This window comes from Ranitomeya imitator, chromosome 7 (genome assembly GCF_032444005.1).
Source record: "Ranitomeya imitator isolate aRanImi1 chromosome 7, aRanImi1.pri, whole genome shotgun sequence".
NCBI classification, from domain to species: Eukaryota; Metazoa; Chordata; class Amphibia; order Anura; family Dendrobatidae; genus Ranitomeya; species Ranitomeya imitator.
The window spans coordinates 124,745,352-124,767,960 of NC_091288.1; the positions used below are offsets into that span (position 1 = coordinate 124,745,352).

A 22,609-nucleotide genomic window follows, 5' to 3' on the forward strand; every position below is an offset into this window, starting at 1 on the left:
CACCACTCATGATGCTCAAAACCACATTCATGAAGTTTATTAACCCTTCAGGTGCTTCACAGCAGCAGAAGCAACATGGAAGGAAAAAATGAACATTTAACTTTTTAGTCACAAAAATTATCTTTTAGCAACAATTCTTTTTATTTTCCCAATGGTAAAAGGAGAAACTGAACCACGAAAGTTGTTGTCCAATTTGTCCTGAGTACGCTGATACCTCATATGTGGGGGTAAACCACTGTTTGGGCGCACGGCAGGGCTTGGAAGTGAAGGAGCGCCATTTGACTTTTTGAATCAAAAATTGGCTCCACTCTTTAGCGGATACCATGTCACATTTGGAGAGCCCCCGTGTGCCTAAAAATTGGACAAGTGACCCCATTTTGGAAACTAGACGCCCCAAGGAACTTATCTAGATGCATAGTGAGCACTTTGAACCCCCAGGTGCTTCACAAATTGATCCGTAAAAATGAAAAAGTACTTTTTTTTCACAAAAAAAATCTTTTAGCCTCAATTTTTTCATTTTCACATGGGCAACAGGATAAAATGGATCCTAAAATTTGTTGGGCAATTTCTCCTGAGTACACCGATACCTCACATGTGGGGGTAAACCACTGTTTGGGCACATGGTAAGGCTCGAAAGGGAAGGAGCGCCATTTGACTTTTTGAATGAAAAATTATCTCCATCGTTAGCGGACACCATGTCGCGTTTGGAGAGCCCTTGTGTGCCTAAACATTGGAGCTCCCCTACATGTGACCACATTTTGGAAACTAGACCCCCCAAGCAACTTATCTAGATGCATATTGAGCACTTTAAACCCCCAGGTGCTTCACATAAGTTTATAACGCAGAGCCATGAAAATAAAAAATAATTTTTCTTTCCTCAAAAATGATTTTTTAGCCTGGAATTTCTTATTTTGTCAAGGGTAACAGGAGAAATTGGACCCCAAATGTTGTTGTCCAGTTTGTCCTGAGTACGCTGATACCCCATATGTGGGGGTAAACCACTGTTTGGGCGCACGGCAGGGCTCGGAAGGGAAGGCACGCCATTTGGCTTTTTAAATGGAAAATTAGCTCCAATCATTAGCGGACACCATGTCACGTTTGGAGAGCCCCTGTGTGCCTAAACATTGGAGATCCCCCACAAATGACCCCATTTTGGAAAGTAGACCCCCAAAGGAACTAATCTAGATGTGTGGTGAGGACTGTGAACCCCCAAGTGCTTCACAGAAGTTTATAACGCAGAGCCATGAAAATAAAAAAAATAAATTATTTTCTCAAAAATGATATTTAGCCTGCAATTTTTTATTTTCCCAAGGGTAACAGGAGAAATTTGACCCCAAAAGTTGTTGTCCAGTTTCTCCTGAGTATGCTGATACCACATATGTGGGGGTAAACCACTGTTTGGGCACATGTCGGGGCTCGGAAGTGAAGTAGTGACGTTTTGAAATGCAGACTTTGATGGAGTGCTCTGCGGGCGTCACGTTGCGTTTGCAGAGACCCTGATGTGGCTAAACAGTAGAAACCCCCCATAAGTGACCGCATTTTGGAAACTAGACCCTGAAAGGAACTTATCTAGATGTGTGGTGAGCACTTTGAACCCCCAAGTGCTTCACAGAAGTTTATAATGCAGAGCCGTGAAAATAATAAATACGTTTTCTTTCCTCAAAAATAATTATTTAGCCCAGAATTTTTTATTTTCACAAGGGTAACAGGAGAAATTGGACCCCAGTAATTGCTGCGCAGTTTGTCCTGAGTATGCTGGTACCCCATATGTGGGGGTAAACCACTGTTTGGGCACACGTCGGGGCTCGGAAGTGAGGGAGCACCATTTGACTTTTTGAATACAAGATTGGCTGGAATCAATGGTGGCGCCATGTTGCGTTTGAAGACCCCTGATGTGCCTAAACAGTGGAAACCCCTCAATTCTACCTCCAACACTAACCCCAACACACCCCTAACCCTAATCCCAACTGTAGCCATAACCCTAATCACAACCCTAACCACAACCCTAATTCCAACCCTAACCCTAAGGCTATGTGCCCACGTTGCGTTGTGAGATTTTTCAGCATCATTTTTGAAAAATCCACGGGTAAAAGGCACTGCGTTTTACCTGCGGATTTACCGCGGATTTCCAGTGTTTTTTGTGCGGATTTCACCTGTGGATTCCTATTGAGGAACAGGTGTAAAACGCTGCGGAATCCGCACAAAGAATTGACTTGCTGCGGAAAATACAATGCAGCGTTTCCACGCGGTATTTTCCGCACCATGGGCACAGCGTATTTGGTTTTCCCTAGGTTTACATGGAACTGTAAACCTGATGGAACACTGCAGCGAATCCACAGCCAAATCCGCACCGTGTGCACATGGCCTAATTCTAAAGGTATGTGCACACGCTGCGGAAAATACTGTGGATCCGCAGCAGTTTCCCATGAGTTTACAGTTCAATGTAAACCTATGGGAAACAAAAATCGCTGTACACATGCTGCAGAAAAACTGCACGGAAACGCAGTGGTTTACATTCAGCAGCATGTCACTTCTTTCTGCGGATTCCGCAGCGGTTTTACAACTGCTCCAATAGAAAATCGCAGTTGTAAAACTGCAGTGAAATGCGCAGAAAAACCGCGGTAAATCTGCCATAAATCCGCAGCGGTTTAGCACTGCGGATTTATGAAATCCGCAGCGGAAAAATCCGCAGAGGACCAGAATACGTGTGCACATACCGAAACCCTAACCCTAACCCTAACCCTATTCTAACCTTAGTGGGAAAGAAAAATTCTTTATTTTTTTATTGTCCCTACCTATGGGTGTGACAAAGGAGGGGGGGGGGGGTCATTTACTATTTTTTTTAATTTTGATCACTGTGATAGGTTATATCTCAGTGATCAAAATGCACTTTGGAACGAATCTGCCGGCCGGCAGATTCGGCGGGCGCACTGCGTATGCGCCCGCCATTTTGGAAGATGGCGGCACCCATGGAGAAGACGTACGGACCCCGGGAGGATCGGTAAGTATGATGGGGTGAGGGGAGACACGGGCGGGGGGGGGGATCGGAGCATGGGGGGGTGGATCGGAGCACGGGGGGGTGGATCGGAGCACGGGGGGTGGATCGGAGTGCAGGGGGGTTGGATCGGAGCACAGGGGGGTGATTGGAGCACGGGGGGAGCGGACAAGAGCACGGGGGGAGCTGAGCACAGGACGGAGCGGTGCATAGGACTGATCGGAGGACTGGGGGGGGGGGCGATCGGTGGGGTGGGGGCACATTACTGTTTCCAGCCATGGCCGATGATATTGCAGCATCGGCCATGGCTGGATTGTAATATTTCACCAGTTTTTTAGGTGAAATATTACAAATCGCTCTGATTGGCTGTTGAAAGTGAAACTGCCAATCAGAGCGATCGTAGCCACGGGGGGGTGAAGCCACCCCTCCTGTCCCTGCAGATCGGGTGAAATGGGAGTTAAACCTTTCACCCGATCTGCAGGGACGCGATCTTTCCATGACGCCACATAGGCGTCATGGGTCGGATTGGCACCGACTTTCATGACGCCTACGTGGCGTCAAAGGTCGGGAAGGGGTTAATAGAGTCAGAGTGTGTGCAAGGTTTCTGCGGGGGTGCGCATGTTGCTGGACATGGGTGACAGGTGTGGAGGACAGTGATGAGAAAGTGAGTAGATGGTGGTCGGATAGAGGGAGAGGGAAGGTGGTGAAGTTAGATAGGGAGCAGAAACGGGTGAAGACTGAGTAAGTCAAAATGATGAAGTAAGGGACAGGAGTTTGAAGGCTGCTGACTGGTGGGTGTCAATGGGGATGTTGAAGTCACCCATGATGATGGTAGGAATGTCATAAGATATCTATGATGTTCCATATATATGGGCACATGATAGTATGCATCTTTCAAATCCAGGACTGCCACACAAAAAAAACAAAAAAAAAAAAACAACAGGAAAAAGCAACTTTATTACGGATTTAATGGATTCCATCTTAAAGGCCTGAACCTTCAGGAATATGTTCAGAGCCTTCAGATTAACTATAGTACTGAAGGAAATGTCTGGCTTGCTTATTAGAAAGAGAGGAGAGCAGCACCCCCCACTTTTCAGACTCCAGGACTTCCAGTGGGATGGCTTTTTGAACTAGGTCCAGGACTTCCATCTCTAGTGCTAATTGCGCTGTCAAAGAGGAGCTGGGATGGGGGTTGTGGGTGTGGGTGTCAGAACAAATTTCCTTGTGGGACCAACTGGAATTCTAATCTCAGTCTGGATCTAACCAGGTTGAGGATCCAGCTACTGGCTGAAATTCCCTCCTTGGCACAGAAAAAGGAATTAGAAGGAAAGCCTTCCCCCTCCCTGGGCTAGGAGTCTTTGCTGTGATTTACTGGCCGGCGATCATCCCATTTTTCTTGCTCCCTGGGAGGCCTTCCTTCTGAAACAGGAAGATTATACGAAGAACGCTTGCAGGCAGGCATAGCCAGACTAGGGAATCACTTTTTTGCATCTCCCGCTTTCTCCAGCATCTTGTCCCGGGCCGGACCAAAGATATACTCTCCCTCACACAGGATGGAACACAGTCTCGATCTGACTGAATGTCTCCCAGACAGCATTTTAGCCACAGAGCCCTAAAGTGCGGCCTTCCTTAGCCGCCAGCCTTATAAAGTCCACAGAAGCATCAGATAGGAAAATAGCTGTTCCCCCCCGTTTAAGTGGAATAGTGGCCAAGATGTTATCCCTTGCCAACCTATACTTTAACTGGGAATCCAACGATCCAGCCAAACCATCAAGGAGCTGGCAGTACTGTACATGTCGCTGCTAGTGCCGGCTTCAGAGCTCCTGCTGATGTCTCCCATGTACCCTTAAGAAAGGTGTCTGTTTCATATCATGGGGCTCTCTCAATGCCCCCATATCATCAAAGGGCAGAGAGCTTTAGTTATCTCCACGTCCAATTTAGGGGCTGTATCCCATAATGATGAGGAAGGTTGATATTTACTTTTGAAGGACAGGGAAAGCGAGACGCTCTTTTCTGGTCTCTTCCACTCTTTCTGTACTAAAGCCCAAAACCTTTCAATCAACGGAAAGGATTTCCATTTTCCTTTACCTAGGCCTCGGAACATTATATCCTGACCAATTTCTTTGGCCTAGTGTCCACAATGCCCATCGTGAATTTGACTGCTTTTACCAGCCTATCCTCTTCATCTAGCAGAAAACAATGGTGCCCTGAGCCACTATCTGAAGAGGAGGCCGTAGAGGAGGATCTACCAGATTCGTCCTCATATGTTGATTCATACAAAGTATCCGAAATTGGAGAGACTTCCCTTTGTCCTTCTTCCCTGTTTGCTTTCCCTAAGAGAGGGATCTAAGGGCCTCCTTACTCTCCACCTTTATGATGGATCTTAAGTTAGTGACAAAATTAGTGGTCTCCTCCGCCAAGGTCTGATCTATTCAGGATTGACAAAGCCTTCAGATTTGAGTTGGGCAATAAGGTCTTACAAAGTGCACACTTCTTTGCCTGGGCTTTATCCACACACTTCTTCACTGGCAATAAATGAAGAGAGAGAAGGGGAAACAACATTAACAAGAGTTCACTTTCATGAAGATCACTTACCACCCAGACACAATCAAATAGTAGAGGTCTAAAGGAAGGATGCGTCACAGCCGGGAGATCATCTCTGGAGTTTGCAGATTCGTCCACCTTGTGAATCTTCGCTGACTGGAAATGCTTCCTTGCCCTCTTGCAGAATCCCGTCTGCCTGTGGTACGGCTGGCACCCCCACTGGCACGGGGACAACGACGCTGCACCTGCTCTTGGGGCTTCCCATACAGATGCTGTGGCTGCTGCTACTCCGAACCTGTCTCCATTCTTGTGAAGGCGACAGGTGAACTGCGAAGCACCCGAGCAGAAGTGCCAGCTCCTTTCTATACTGGCCCCTGTGCTCTTATCTCCTCTGCAGTAGCACGCATCAGAACACGTCTCCGGCCGCCTCATTGATGGGTTGCAATGACAGTGGGGGTCTGCAGAAGACCGCAAGTTCGTGTCATTGTGAATGTCCTTTGAACGCCGACCCGTGATCATGATTTCTGCATGATTCATAGCAGTGCTCAAGTCCTGTTAGGTCATGTATAGCACAGGCGATCGAATGATCGCAGCTTCTTCAAGTATCTTATAGACCATTGAAGCCACCAATAAAAAATTAAAAAACACATTCAAATCACCCCCTTTTTGCCCCATTGAAAATGAAACAATTGAAACAAAAAAAATAGAAAAATACAAATTTGGAATCGTTGCACTCCGACATCCAACCAAAATGTAAGGTAAATTAATGAGATCAGTAAAAGCCATAAAGAGGAAAAAAAAAATCAAATGCCAAAATACACTTTTTTTTGGCCGCTGCAACATTACAATAAAATGCAAATAACAGGTGATCAAAATATTTTATCTACCCTAAAATGGCATCAATAAAAACGTCAGCTCAGGGACCAAAAAATAAGCCTTCACCCAGCCCTAGATCCTGAAAAATGGAAACATAAAAAGAATAAATAAAAACAATAGCTTTTTTTTTTTCAGATCTTTTTTAAAAGCACTTAAAAAAAGAACCTATATATGTTTTTTATCAGCGTACTCGTATTGATTTGGTGAATCATATTGCCAGGCCAGTTTTAGCATTTAAAGGCATGGTAAAAAAAAAAATGGTGGAATAACACTTTCTTTGCATTTTTACCGCACTTGGAATTCAGATTTTTTTCCCGTTTTTCAGTACACTATATGGTAAAATCAACGGTGTCATTCAAAAGTACAACTAGTCCCACAAAACCAAGCCTCATATGGCTATATTGACAGAAAAATACAAAATAAAAGTTTGGCTCTGGGTAGATGGGGAGCAAAAAACAAAAGCGCAAGAACAAAATTCGAAAAGTCATGAAGGGGTTGCAGGAGGGAGGGGCAGGGATAGAAATGAAACAGGTGGCAAGGGGCAAATATAAAGGATGGTCAGTACAGACTGACTGTTCAAACTAAGTACAGGCGCTCAGTGTATCATGGCGTAGTGAAATATTTAAATAAACCTTCCCAACTCTTTGTTTCCCATCTATGTCCACCCTTCTCTGGCTTTATGAAGCCCGAGCTTTCAAAGAAGAGGAGGGTGGAGACAGAGAAAACAAGCAGGTGGGAAGGTGTATATAAATGATTGCCCCTCATGGAGCACCGAGCCCCTGTACTTGGTTTAACCCCTTTCTGCCATTAGACGTACTATTCCGTCCATGTGGGGTGGGCCCTACTTCCCAAGGACGGAATAGTACGTCATAGGCGATCGGCCGCGCTCACAGGGGGAGCGCGGCCGATCGCGGCCGGGTGTCAGCTACTTATCGCAGCTGACATCCGGCACTATGTGCCAGGAGTGGTCACGGACCACCCCCGTCACACCGCGATCAAACATGATCGTGATGTGCCGGCGGTGCAGGGAAGCATCGCGCAGGGAGTGGGCTCCCTGCGGGCTTCCCTGAGACCCCCGCAGCAAAGCGATGTGATCGCGTTGCTGCGGGGGTCTCCTACCTTCCTCCCTGCAGCAAGTCCTGGATCCAAGATGGCCGCGGATCCGGGTCCTGCAGGGAGGGAGGTGGCTTACCAAGTGCCTGCTCAGAGCAGGCACTTGGTAACGCTGCAGCGCTCTGAGACAGATCGGTGATCTGTCAGAGTGCTGTGAAAACAGGCAGATCACCGATCTGTATTGTCCCCTCCTGGGACAAAGTAAAAAAGTTAAAAAATTTTTTTACAAGTGTGTAAAAAAAAAAAAAAAAAAATCCTAAATAATGAAAAAATAAATAAATATTATTCCCATAAATACATTTCTTTATCTAAATAAAAAAAAAATAAAAGTACACATATTTAGTATCGCCGCGTCCGTAACGACCCGACCTATAAAACTGTCCCACTAGTTAACCCCTTCAGTAAACACCGTAAGAAAAAAAAAAAAAGAGACAAAAACCAATGCTTTATTATCATACCGCCGAACAAAAAGTGGAATAACACACGATCAAAAAGACGGATATAAATAACCATGGTACCGCTGAAAGCGTCATCTTGTCCCGCAAAAAACGAGCTGACATACAGCAACATCAGCAAAAAAAAAAAAAGTTATAGTCCTCAGAATAAAGCGATGCAAAAATAATTATTTTTTCTATAAAATAGTTTTTATCATATAAAAGCGCTAAAACATAAAAAAATGATATATATGAGGTGTCGCTGTAATCGTACTGACCCGAAGAATAAAACTGCTTTATCAATTTTACCAAACGCGGAACGGAATAAACGCCTCCCCCAAAAGAAATTCATGAATAGCTGGTTTTTGGTAATTCTGCCTCACAAAAATCGGAATAAAAAGCGATCAAAAAATGTCACGTGCCCGAAAATGTTACCAATAAAAACGTCAACTCGTCCTGCAAAAAACAAGACCTCACATGACTCTGTGGACTCAAATATGGAAAAATTATAGCTCTCAAAATGTGGTAACGCAAAAAATATTTTTTGCAATAAAAAGCGTCTTTCAGTGTGTGACGGCTGCCAATCATAAAAATCCGCTAAAAAACCCGCTATAAAAGTAAATCAAACCCCCCTTCATCACCCCCTTAGTTAGGGAAAAATTAAAAAAATGTATTTATTTCCATTTTCCCATTAGGGTTAGGGCTAGGGTTAGGGTTAGGGTTAGGGCTAGGGTTATGGTTAGGGTTAGGGTTAAGGCTACAGTTAGGGTTGGGGCTAAAGTTAGGGTTTGGATTACATTTGCGGTTGGGAATAGGGTTGGGATTAGGGTTAGGGGTGTGTCTGGGTTAGAGGTGTGGTTAGGGTTACCGTTGGAATTAGGGTTAGGGGTGTGTTTGGATTAGGGTTTCAGTTATAATTGGGGGGTTTCCACAGTTTAGACACATCAGGGGCTCTCCAAACGCGACATGGCGTCCGATCTCAATTCCAGCCAATTCTGCGTTGAAAAAGTAAAACAGTGCTCCTTCCCTTCCGAGCTCTCCCGTGTGCCCAAACAGGAGTTTACCCCAACATATGGGGTATCAGCGTACTCAGGACAAATTGGACAACTTTTGGGGTCCAATTTCTCCTGTTACCCTTGGAAAAATACAAAACTGGTGTCTAAAAAATAATTTTTGTGGGAAAAAAAAGATTTTTTATTTTCACGGCTCTGCGTTAGAAACTGTAGTGAAGCACTTGGGGGCTCAAAGTTCTCACAACACATCTAGATAAGTTCCTTTTGGGGTCTAGTTTCCAATATGGGGACACTTGTGGGGAGTTTCTACTGTTTAGGTACATTAGGGGCTCTGCAAACGCAATGTGACGCCTGCAGACCATTCCATCTAAGTCTGCATTCCAAATGGCGCTCCTTCCCTTCCGAGCCCTCTCATGCGCCCAAACGGTGGTTCCCCCCCACATATGGGGCATCAGCGCACTCAGGATAAATTGGACAACAACTTTTGGGGTCCAATTTCTCCTGTTACCCTCAAGAAAATACAAAACTGGGGGCTAAAAAATAATTTTGGGGGGAATTTTTTATTTTTATTTTTACGGCTCTGCATTATAAACTTCTGTGAAGCTCTTGGTGGGTCAAAGTGCTCACCACACATCTAGATAAGTTCCTTAGGGGGTCTACTTTCCAAAATGGTGTCACTTGTGGGGGGTTTCAATGTTTAGGCACATCAGTGGCTCTCCAAACGCAACATGGCGTCCCATCTCAATTCCAGTCAATTTTGCATTAAAAAGTCAAATGGCGCTCCTTCGCTTCCGAGCTCTGTCATGCGCCCAAACAGTGGTTTACCTCCACTTATGGGGTATCGGCGTACTCAGGACAAATTGTACAACAAGGTTTAGCGTCCATTTTCACCTGTTACCCTTGGTAAAATAAAACAAATTGGAGCCGAAGTAAATATTTTGTGAAAAAAGTTAAATGTTAATTTTTATTTAAACATTCCAAAAATTCCTGTGAAACACCTGAAGGGTTAATAAACTTCTTGAATGTGGTTTTGAGAACCTTGAGGAGTGCAGTTTTTAGAATGGTGTCACACTTGGGTATTTTCTATCATATAGACCCCTCAAAATGACTTCAAATGAGATGTGTCACTAAAATAAAATGGTGTTGTAAAAATGAGAAATTGCTGGTCAACTTTTAACCCTTATAACTCCCTAACAAAAAAAAATTTTGGTTCCAAAATTGTGCTGATGTAAAGTAGACATGTGGGAAATGTTACTTATTAAGTATTTTGTGTGACATATCTCTGTGATTTAATTGCATAAAAATTCAAAGTTGGAAAATTGTGAAATTTAAGTTTGTTTTGCCATATCAAAGAAATTTTTACCACTATCATGAAGTACAGTATGTCACGAGAAAACAATGTCAGAATCACCGGGATCCGTTGAAGCGTTCCAGAGTTATAACCTTATAAAGGGACAGTGGTCAGAATTCTAAAAATTGGCCCGGTCCATAACGTGTAAACCACCCTTGGGGGTAAAGGGGTTAAACAATCATTCTGTGCAAAAACTCTTTAACCCCTTTATGACCGGAGTTTTTTTTAGTTTTTTGCTCCCCTTCTTCCTAGAGCCTTAACTTTTTTATTTTTCGGTCAAAATGGCCATTGGTTTTAACATGTTGTGCACTGGAAAACGGGGAAAAAATTCCATGTGCGGTGAAATTGCAAAAAAAAAAAAGCAATTCCACAGTTGTTTTTGTAGTGTTTTTTTAACCATGTTCACTAAATGCTGAAACTGACCTTACACTATGATTTTCCAGGTCATTGCGAATTCATAGACACCAAACATGTCTAGGTTCTTTATACAAGTGGTGGAAAAAAATCCAAACTTTGGTAAAAGAAAAAAAAGGCGACATTTTCCAAGATTTGTAGCGTCTCCATTTTTCGTGATATGGGGCTGAGTGAGAGCTTATTTTTTGTGCGCCGAGCTGACATTTTTATTGATACCATTTTAGTGTGAATACGGTCTCTTGATTGCCCGTTATTGCTTTTTATTGCAATATAGCGACAACCAAAAAAAACGTAATTCTGGGGTTTTTTCATTTTTTTTTCTCGCTATGCTATTTAGCGGTCAAGTTAATTATTTTTTTATATTGATAGATTGGGTGATTCTGAACGTGGCAGTACCAAATATGTGTATGTTTGATTTTTTGATTGTTTTATTTCGAATGGGGCAAAAGAAGGGGTGATTAGACAACCATAGTGAAGGGGTCACCAATGGGCGGGATTTTCGGTGAGCTTCCCGGAAGCGTGAGTTAAATGCCGCTGTCAGAGATTGACAGCAACTATTAACAGGTTCACAGCCGGGGGTGGATTGCGAGCCTGGGAGTGGTCTGTGCTGGGTCCAAGAGGGTAATAGAGGGCAAATATAAATTTATTTAGCTATTTTTACATAACCAACCCCCCTGGTAAACTTCTTTTGCTAATAAGTCCTTTAAAAGGTGGAAGGTGTTAAAATAGATGTAGCCAGGCTGAATATCTTTGATCATCTAAAAAACCCCTGGTGTGCTGGCCCCAGCTGCCAAATTATCCTCAACCAGTTCCCACAATCCATCTCTTCTGACCCAGCATTCTGGACTATAAATGTAGAAACATCCTTAGGGGTGCCCGAATGTGGGGGTGCAAGCCAGCATCCCAGAAGCAAAGCATCACGAAGATAAGCATCGTGATACAGCAGTTATTACATGACAGTTAGTCAGGGCAGGAGTCAGGTAACCCACACTCTGCTCTCCCTTCTATCCGTGTGCTTTATTCCTATCCTCATATGTTCTCTTGCAATCCACATTCACCGCCCAATCTCCCCTCCATCGCGACTCACACATCAGCTCCTCTCTCCTTCCCTCTCCCATGCACAGCTCCCATGCACTTCTCACCTTCCTGAAAAACCTCAGCCGATCTTGCCCAAACACACTGCACAAAAAAACTTCGTACAATTCCAAAAACTACTTGATCGTTATCTTCCTACTCCTACTGATTTCACGGGACCTCTCCCCCAACCCTGGTCCACCATCCCCCAACCTCAACCCCTACCCTACCTCACTTCGAAACCTTAATAATCTTACTAATATTAGTTGCACTCCATCTCCTTCTTTCAATTATGCCTTTTGGAATCCACGGTCTGTATGTAACAAGCTTTCTTTCCTACACAATTACTTTCTGAAAAACTCTCTTAATCTGTTGGCCCTCACGGAAACCTGGATTCAGGATTCTGACATGGTCTCTCCTACTGCCATTTCCCATGGTGGCTTAAAATTTTCACATTCCCCGAGACCCACTAACAGACATGGTGGTGGAGTCGGCAAACTCCTGTCCCCACAACACACTTTCCAGGTGATCCCCCAGCTCCATCACTCATGTTCTTCTTTTGAGGTCCACACCATCAGGCTCTTTCGTCCCCTCTCCCTCAGAGAAGCGGTCATATACCGGCCCCCAGGCTCACCCACCCACTTCCTGGACCATTTCTCAGCCTGGCTGCCACACTTCATGTCCTCAGAACTACCAACCCTTATCCTGGGAGACTTCAACTTCCCCATTAACAGCCTCACTTCCACATCTGCATCCCAGCTTCTATCACTAACCACTGCTCTAGGACTCTCACAGCTCTCAACCTATGAAACACACAAAGACAGTAACACCCTTGACCTGGTCTTTGTCTGGCTCTGTTCAATCTCCTACCTAGATAACTCACCGCTTCCCCACTCTGACCACAACATTCTATCCTTCATACTCACAATTCCTCGCCCACCTAAGCACTCTCCTACCTATCACACATTCAGAAATCTACATGCTATTAACCCTCACACACTTTCAGGCTCCGTACACCCATCATTGTCCCCAATCTCCTCTTTTTCCTGTCCTGACCTGGCTGTACATCACTTCAATGACACTCTTAGAAGCACCCTTGACCAAGTAGCTCCCCTCACCCTCAGAACATCCAAACACAGAGTTAAAAAGCCCTGGCTCTCATCGCAAACCCGATTTCTCCAGCGATGCTCTAGGTGTGCTGAACGCTTATGGAGGAAAACTTGTACACCAGAAGACTTCATGCACTTCAAATTTATGATAAAGACATATAACTATGCCCTTCACCTCGCCAAACAGACCACCTTCACCACCCTGATCTCCTCACTATCCAACAACCCCAAGAAACTTTTTGACACCCTTCACTCCCTTCTCAGGCTAAAAGCACAAGCCCCTATCACAGACATTTGTGCTGATGACCTGGCCTCCCACTTTACAGAGAAAATAGATAATATCTGTCAGGAAATCCGCTCCCAGACACCAAGTGCAGTGACTCCCATCCCTCCCTGCATCTCCCCTGACTCACTTTCCACATTCGATCCCATCACAGAAGAAGAAGTCTCCAAGCTCCTCTCTTCTTCTCATCAGACTACATGCACCACTGACCCCATTCCTTCACATCTCCTCCAGTCGTCACAACTCACCTAACTACAATCGTTAATCTCTCCCTCTCCTCTGGCATTTTCCCCTCCTCCTCCTTCAAATAGTATCATAACTCCATTACTAAAGAAACCCACCCTCGACCCATCCTGCACAATTAACCACAGACCAGTCTCCAATCTCCCCTTCATCTCTAAACTCTTGGAGCGCCTGGTCTACTCCCACCTTACACGTTACCTCTCCACTCATTCCTTCCTAGACCCTTTACAGTCCGGTTTCCGCCCCCTACATTCGACAGAAACTGCACTCATCAAGGTGACCAATGACCTTCTGACAGCAAAATGTAACGGTGACCACTCTCTGCTCATTCTACTCGACCTTTCAGCAGCCTTTGACAGTGTTGACCACCCTCTCCTACTCTCTAGGCTCCAGTCACTAGGCATTAAGGACACTGCTCTTTCCTGGTTCTCCTCCTATCTTTCTGACCACTCCTTCAGTGTTCTGTTCTCTGGCTCCACTTCATCTCCTCTTCCTCTCACTGTCGGGGTACCTAAGGGCTCAGTCCTTGGCCCCCTTCTCTTCTCCCTCTACATGGCCCCAATTGGACAGACCATCAGCAGATTTGGCTTTCAGTATCATCTTTATGCTGATGACACACAACTATACACGTCATCCCCTGACCTTACCCCCACTGTACTACAGAACGCCACTGACTGTCTGTCTGCAGTCTCCAACAAAATATCCTCTCTCTATCTGAAACTCAACCCTCTCCAAAACTGAACTTCTTCTGCTCCAGCCATCTACTAACCTCCCTTAATCTGACACTTCCCTCTCCGTAAGTGGCACCATAATAACACCTTGGCAGCAGGCGCGCTGTCTGGGTGTTACGTTAGACTCCGATCTCTCCTTCACCTCCCATATACAATCTCTTGCCCGCTCGTGCCGCTTACACCTAAAGAACATCTCTAGAATCCGCCCTTTTCTCACCATGGAAACAACAAAAACCCTCACTGTCGCCTTGATTCACTCCCACCTGCACTACTGCAATTGCTCTATTAATTGGCCTCCCCCTTACTCGACTTTCCCCTCTCCAGTCTATCCTTAAAGGGACACTGTCACCTGAATTTGGAGGGAACAATCTTCAGCCATGGAGGCGGGGTTTTTGATTCACCCTTTCCTTACCCGCTGGCTGCAATATTGAATTGAAGTTCATTCTCTGTCCTCCGTAGTACATGTCTGCACAAGGCAATCTTGCCTTGCGCAGGCGTGTACTATGGAGGACAGAGAATGAACTTCAATCAAATATTGCAGCCAGCATGCAGCCAGCGGGTAAGGAAAGGGTGAATCAAAAACCCCGCCTCCATGGCTGAAGATTGTTCCCTCCAAATTCAGGTGACAGTGTCCCTTTAATGCAGCAGCCAGGGTTGTCCATCTAGCTAATCATTACTCGGACGCGTCCGCTCTTCGTCAGTCGTTACACTGGCTGCCCATTCATTACATGATACAATTTAAAGTACTTGTTCTCACCCTCAAAGCTCACCACAGTGCGGCACCCCCCTTACATCTCCTCCCTCATTACGGTCTATCGGCCTAACCGACCGCTGCGCTCTGCAAATGACTTTCGACTAACCTCCGCACTAATTAGTACCCCCACTCCCGACTCCAAGACTTCTCCCGTGCAGCGCCAATCCTCTGGAATGCTCTACCCCAGGATATAAGGACAATCCACAATTTGCAGTTTTAGGCGCTCCCTCAAAACACATTTGTTCAGAGCGGCCTACCAAGTTCACTAATCAAAGCCATTTTATGTTTGTGTGTGTAGCCCATTCACTATTTCCATCTACCCACACCCCTTGAAGATGGCTGGACCATCATTGTAAATACACACCTGTACTTTGTATCTCCCCACCTCATTGTAGATTGTAAGCTCTCACAAGCAGGGTCATTTTATTTTGCTTTAATTATTGTATTGTTAACGTTGTTACTTAAGACTGTTGTGTTTGGCACTGTTAAAATGTAAAGCGCTGCGGAATATGTTGGCGCTATATAAATAAAAATTATTATTATTAAAAGGGGTTATCCAGGACCATTTTAAATTTTCTTATGGGTCTAAGAACTTACAGGCAGGTAGTTGCTAACTACCTGCCTTCTGTGCAGAGCAATGATCTCTGCCAGCACAGAGCGGTCACAGACTACTTTTGCAGCAATTCTGCAGATTTTAATGACATCACATCATCAGAGAAGCTGATTCTCTTCTGCTCTGTTGACAGAATGACTGGCGATGTCACACTGATATGCAGTGGAGAGCTGGGTGTCAAACTGTGGACCCGGCTGTCATTCAGCACGCCATGAGTAGTCATGCCCCACTGATGGTGTAGCCTGAAACATCTGCTCTGTTGACATGAAGCTGCAGAACCGCCAGCAGGAGTGGTCTGTGATCGCTCTAAGCTGGCACCAGGCAGAACAGGCAGGTAGTTAGCAACTGCCTGCCTGTCAGTTCTTAGTTCCATCAGATTGCTCAAACACACATGCAGGTGTTAGGTACTTCTGCCTGCTGAACAACGCAATACTTTTTTGGAGTAACCCAGGACTCAGACCGCCATGAATTCATAGAATATACAAGGAACGGTAAAGGGAACAAAAGAAAAGCAAAAAAGATAGGCACTCAAATACTAAAATGGAAATGTACTTTCAAACTCTGCATAAATCATTAGTACAGGTAATTATAAGAAACTCTGTAGTACATCTCAGAGAGATCAGCTTCCTTCCCCCACCTACTAGTCATTTCTAAACCCCATTCTGCATTATAGAGAGGTGACAGGAAGGAGTGAGGAAAAAGGCAGAGGAAGACTTGCAAAGATAGACGATGCGCAGGGGAAAAACGGTGATAATGCAGTATACAAGTCATGTAATGGCTATACAGTCAAATTACATAACTGGTCAAATTATTAAAATATATGGTAACTTGCAGACCTATAAAAAGATTTCTCCTTTTGGAGTCTTTGTAGACATAAATAATATAACTTTCAAAGTATATGATGCATGTCTTGAGAATGCTCACCTTTTTGCCAAGGTCATGTTTAATCACCTCCTGGATTAAGACATCAGCCAAGGTTTTAAAGTCCATGAGGAATTTTTTGTTCTTCTCATCTCCTTTTTTTTCTTCAATTAAGAGCTGAAAGAGGGCTTCTTCCTGCCGACATGCACGAGCAATACTTGCAGCCTTTTCAGATGCAGATAACAACTCTTGGAGGATTTCAGACATCTTTTAGGCTATCCTTTTCACTGCCAAATCAAGAAACATTTAGGTTATCATTACAAGTTGCACAGAAGAAACCCATTCCGACAATGATTCACCCACAAGTCTACCATCTACTCTGAGAGGGGTCATAAGGCCATGTTCACACTTTGCGGTTTTTACCGCAGAACCGTGGCGATTTTGCCGCTGCAGGTCCGCTGCAGTTTCCATTGCGTTTATAGTAACATGTAAACCCTACGGAAACCGCAAACCGCTGTGCACATGCTGCGGGAAACACCGTGCGGGAACGCAGCGGTTTACAACCCGCAGCATGTCACTTCTTTGTGCAGAATTGTGGCGGTTCTGCACTTATAGGAATGCATTGATCCGCTTACTTCCCACGGGAAGTAAGCGGATAATGTGCGGGTGGTACCCGGGGTGGAGGAGAAAAGACTCTCCTCCAGGCCCCGGAAACCATATTTGTGTAAAAAAAAAAAGAATTAAAATAAAAAATAATGCTATACTCACCTCCCAGCGCTGTATGCGGCCATCCGGTCTCAGGTTTGCTATGCGAGCAGGGCCTGCGGTGACGTCGCGGTCACATGACCGTGACGTCACAAAGGTCCTTCTCGCACAGCATCTTTGGAACCGGACCGCCGCCTGCAGCGCCGAGGAGATCGGGACGTCAGAGGGTGAGTATATCATTATTTTTAACATTACTATTGATGCTGCATCTGCACCATCAATCGAAAAACAAGTGCAGGATTAAACCCGCAGCGGAACCCGCAAGAAAAAACGGGATAAATCTGCAGGGATAACCACAGCGGGTTTGCCCTGCAGATTTATCAAATCCGCTGCGGGAAAACCCGCAGCCCCCTTCCTACGTGTGCACATAGCCTAAGACTCTGTAGTACAAAAGGAGAAGTCCAGCACTGCAACAATTTCTTGAAAAATTGTTAGAGTATGTGCACATGATCGGTAACACAGGTCTGCGACTAAAAAGCTATTTTCATCTAATTTCCATGTATTTTGGTGTGCTAAAAACGAAAAAAAAAAAAAAAATATTGAAAAAAATCCTGGACGTCAGGATTTGCCACAAAATGTAAAATTCTCTTCAAATTTAGTATATTTTTCTAAATTTTTTGTATTTTTTTTATCTTAGGGTTTTGAAAGTCAAAATTACTATTAATTAATTCACATCAATGCATTGAAGATATACAAGACCCTGACCACAAAAAAATCGTCGGACGAATGCTGAAAGCATTTCAAGCTTTAGGTTGCCTGATGAGTTTGAAAGTGCATTTCCTCCATTCCCATAGTTACTTAAATTGTCAGAAAACGTGATGTCCTATGACAAAACGGATGTCATTTTCGGATTCAGCGCACTTAAAAACAAAGAAAACGTGGAATAACCAAAACAGCTCTTGAAAAAATATTTTTTGCAGACCTGTGTAATTGCTGCAGGTTTGATGCTGCGTACTTGTGCATCTAGACACACCCACGGAGATGGACATGCGACATGTCTCACCAGACCGCAGAATCTTAACTTCTCTTGCAGAGATGATAGAAGTTTCACCAATAGAATGTATTGGACAACCAGGAATATAGAGTTCACAAAAAATCATTACCATAGATGGGGGGGGGGGGGGAAGACGGGTAGTTTACTGGCCCGTCTGACTAAGCCGCATACCTCCAAGCGCACAATCCTGCAGATTCAACAACCCAAAAGTAACCGACTAGTCACCTCGCCACTTGAGATACAACAGGCGTTTATAACATATTATACCACACTTTATAAAGAGAGACCGTATGACGCCCAGGGTGCATGGGACTTAATTTCCTCGGTGGAGCCCACAAAGCTAACAGCAGAGCAGAGAGATTTCTTGTCTGCCCCGATAACCATTGAGGAGGTGCAATCGACGATTAAATCTTTCCATAATAATAAGTCTCCGGGACCTGATGGACTGACCATAGAATATTATAAGCTTTTGCAACCGTATAATACCCCTATTCTAGTGGATATACTCAATGATATTTATCTTAAAGGGGAGGTGGTGGAGGGCTTTCATGAAGCCCACACAATTCTTATACCCAAACCAAATAAAGATCCCCTTGATGTGAGCTCCTTTCGCCCTATTTCACTAATGAATGTTGACTACAAAACTTTTAGCTAAAATATTGGCGAATAGACTGCAGGTATTTCTGCCACAGGTATTGACACCCTCACAGTTGGGGTTTACGAGGGGGCGACACTCGACCTTAGGGGTCCGATTGGCGGTGGCGGCTACGGTTATGGCCAAACAACAAAACTACCCCCGGACAATGCTTCTCAGCCTTGACGCGGAGAAAGCGTTTGATTCGATCTCATGGAAATTTTTAAATACAGTATTGCGCTACAGGGGTTTTGGAGAGACTTTTCTGGGATTTCTGCAGAGTATTCAACGTGGCGCGACTACTAGACTTTGGGTGAACAACTTGATGTCTCCCCGGATTAATTTGGAAAGAGGGGCGAGACAGGGATGCCCGATATCACCCTTATTGTTCAACCTGGCTTTGGACCCTTTCTTACAGTATCTCCATGGCTGGACAGGTCTTCAGGGCATACGATATGGGGCGACAGAAATTAAGATTGTGGCCTTTGCTGATGACTTATTGATTTTCCAGTCAAACCCGCGGGAGTCTCTGGGCCCGCTCCTTAGAACAATAGAACAGAAGGGGGCGTTGGTGGGTTTCACCATAAATGTTGGTAAGTCTGAGGCAATGATGCTCTCTGGGCCTTCTGAACCACGTTGGACACAGGAACACTCTTTGCACTGGAAGACTCACTCCTTGACTTACCTGGGGGTCCAGATCACGAGAGACCCGGCAAAACTTTACAAAACTAACCTGCAAACATACATCACCTCATTACAGGACGAGTTGACAGCATGGGAAAAGTTTACCTTGTCCTTCATAGGCCGGGCAAATTTGATAAAAATGATCTCATTTCCCCGATTATTATACCTATTTAATGTCCTGCCATTTTATCTGAGACCAGTGGATGAACATAATATTAACCGTTTGTTTCGCAGATTTATTTGGCAAGGGAAGAGGCCCAGAATAGGATTCCACACCCTCACACAAACCCGAACCAGTGGCGGAGTGAATTTCCCAGACATTAAGCTGTATAACCTGGCAGCAAACATGCGAATTCTCCGAGACTGGTTGAAGGGTACCTCTATATACTCAGCTCTAGCGGTTGAAACATCACTAATGGGAGGTAGGTCACTGGTAAACGTACTACATGAGCCTTATACATTGATGCCCCAGGAGCTGAGAGCCAATCCTCTGTTTACAACAATTTGGCGGTCTTGGGTTGTCATACGCCGTGGGTTGGGGCTATCGCCACGGGTGTCACTGGCACAGACGTTTTGTACTAATTCTAGGTTTCAGGCAGGGAAGGCACACCACATTTTTCATTGTTGGCAAACACTAGGCCTGGGCAGGGTGGGAGACATAGTGGATGTACATTCCAAAAAGGTCCTTACTTTCAACCAGGCGACACTTTTATTTGATTTCATCAATACACACCCTTTCCACTTCATGCAACTACAGAGCTATGTGACGAGTGTTACTTGTGGCTTCAGTGATAATGACTGGCAGGATAATCTGATAACCAAACTTACCACATGCAAGCTGACGAAACGGCTTGTGTCAGACTACTATACATTCCTAAGAACTGAGACCAAGAGGGAAGAACATTACACAGGAATAATGAAGTGGCAGCTCCGTGACCCGTCATTGACACCTACTCTGATTTTACAAATGTTGAGGAACACGCTTAAATTTACACCGTTTATATCTTATTGGGAAATGGCGTTGAAGATTATGCATAAATCCTATATCTCGCCAAGGCGCAACTTTCTTATGGGTAATATACCGAGTCCGATCTGTTCCAGGTGTGGAGAGGCCGAGGCAGACATGTTCCACTGTTTATGGGCTTGCTCACAAATCCAACAATTTTGGCAACGCATACTTGTATTTACTCATACGCATACACCATATAGAGTAGCTCTCACCCCAGCCTGGGCTCTTTTCGGGTACATTACTAATGAAGGGGCTGTGATCCCCACTCATGGTAGAAAATTCTTGTACATGATTTCGGCCTCGGCCCGGAAAACGATTTTACAAACCTGGCTGGCACCTAATGTGCCCACCCTGAGGATCTTCCTGAACAAACTCTCCTTCCTATTTAGGATGGATTGGGTGGAAGCATCCCTTCAGAAGGAACTAAAAACCCAAAATTTTTTTGAACTATGGCAGCCACTTATACCCATCCTTCCAACGCATATACAACAGAGGCTCAAACAATGCTTCTGTACAACTACATGGTTTCTGGAACAGGCGGTAGCGGGCCGAACACCCTTGTGAGCGGAGTTGTCTCCTAAATAACACATTGGGCGAAGTGTGGAGCCGTGTGTCCCCCCCCACCCCCTTCCCTCCCTTCGACTTTCCCTAGTCTGTTTGTTGACCCCTCCCCCCTCTTTTGTTCTTCATTTTTTCTCTAGCTATAACTTCCCCTCTCTCATCATTTGGGGTTATCTAGTTACAGAGTGGTAGTCCACTCGTATTGTATTTCCATGTTGAATTCTATGTTTTTAGCCTTATGTTTATCTTGATTGAGAGGTACTTTGCCTTAATTTGCAAATTGGAACGCTAAAATAGTTACCGTCTTTAATAATGGGCTTCTGTAATACCAGAAAGAGGGAGGTAATTCCTTGTACCTATGTTTGCATGTTAATATACTAATGTTGAAAATGTTTAATTGAAAATGTTTAATAAAAACAGTTTGGAAAAAAAAAAAAAAGAATGTATTGGAGGCGGTGAATCCGCACAGTTCAGTGAACACATGCGAATTCACCTGAGTTCAACAGACGGCAGAGCTTTGAGCGCAGCGAACATACTACATAGATGCTACTTCCGGGTCGTGCGCATACAGCCTATAAGTATGTTCACAAGGCATTTCCTTCAGGCATTGGAGTGGACACACTCCGAAACCACCCCCTGAAAAAGTGCTCAGAAAAAGCTTGAAAGACTCTTCCTATTCATTTCCATTGTAAAACGACTCAATTGACATATATTCCAGGTCTTGAGCATTTTCTAAAGTGGAACAGTCATATATCTACTATATAATTGTCTAAGGGTCACTTCCGTCTTTCTGTCTGTCTGTCCTTCTATCACGGATATTCATTGGTCGCGGCCTCTATCTGTTATGGAATCCAAGTCGCTGATTGGTCGTGGCAAAATGCCCACGACCATTGCCACAATTAATCAGCGACAGGCGCAGTCCGGTGGCAACATGGCCGATCCTTCCTCCCCGCAGTCAGTGCTCGCGCCGTACTCCCCTCCAGTCAGCGCTCACACAGGGTTCATGGCAGCGTTAACTGACCGAGCTATGCCGCGGTGTAACGCACTCTGTTAACGCTGCTATTAACCCTGTGTGACCAACGTTTTACTATTGATGCTGCCTATGCGGCATCAATAGTAAAAAGATCTAATGTTAAAAATAATTTAAAAAAAATAAAAAATCGTTATATACTCACCGTCCGTCGGCCCCTCGGATCCACAACAGGCCTTTCCCGCCCGCGACGCTTCGGTAACCAGTCCATGCTGCGATCTCGCGAGATGACGTAGCGGTCTCGCGAGACCGCTACATCATCATCTTGCGAGACCGCAAAGCACTCTTGAGACCGGAGCACGCGACGAGCGTCGGTAACCGCTTCGCTTGGATCCGGGGGCTTCGGAAGGTGAACATATAAGGCTGCCATGACACTAGCAGTATTTGGTCAGTATTTTACATCAGTATTTGTAAGCCAAAACCAGGAGTGGAACAATTAGAGGAAAAGTGTAATAGAAACATATGCACCACTTCTGCATTTATCACCCACTCCTGGTTTTGGCTACAAATACTGATGTAAAATA

The 22,609-nt window shown here is 44.8% G+C and overlaps 1 protein-coding gene across 2 annotated transcripts in view; it reads right to left on the reverse strand.

Moving 5' to 3' along the window:
* Positions 1 to 22,609, reverse strand: part of INPP1 (inositol polyphosphate-1-phosphatase) — a 472,347-nt gene that overhangs the window by 263,545 nt on the left and 186,193 nt on the right. For both annotated transcript variants that reach the window (XM_069733793.1, XM_069733792.1), the window contains exon 2: positions 16,472 to 16,695. In XM_069733793.1, coding sequence (XP_069589894.1) covers positions 16,472 to 16,675 — 204 coding nt within the window. In that variant the 5' untranslated portion in view covers positions 16,676 to 16,695. The remainder of the gene's footprint in view (positions 1 to 16,471; positions 16,696 to 22,609) is intronic.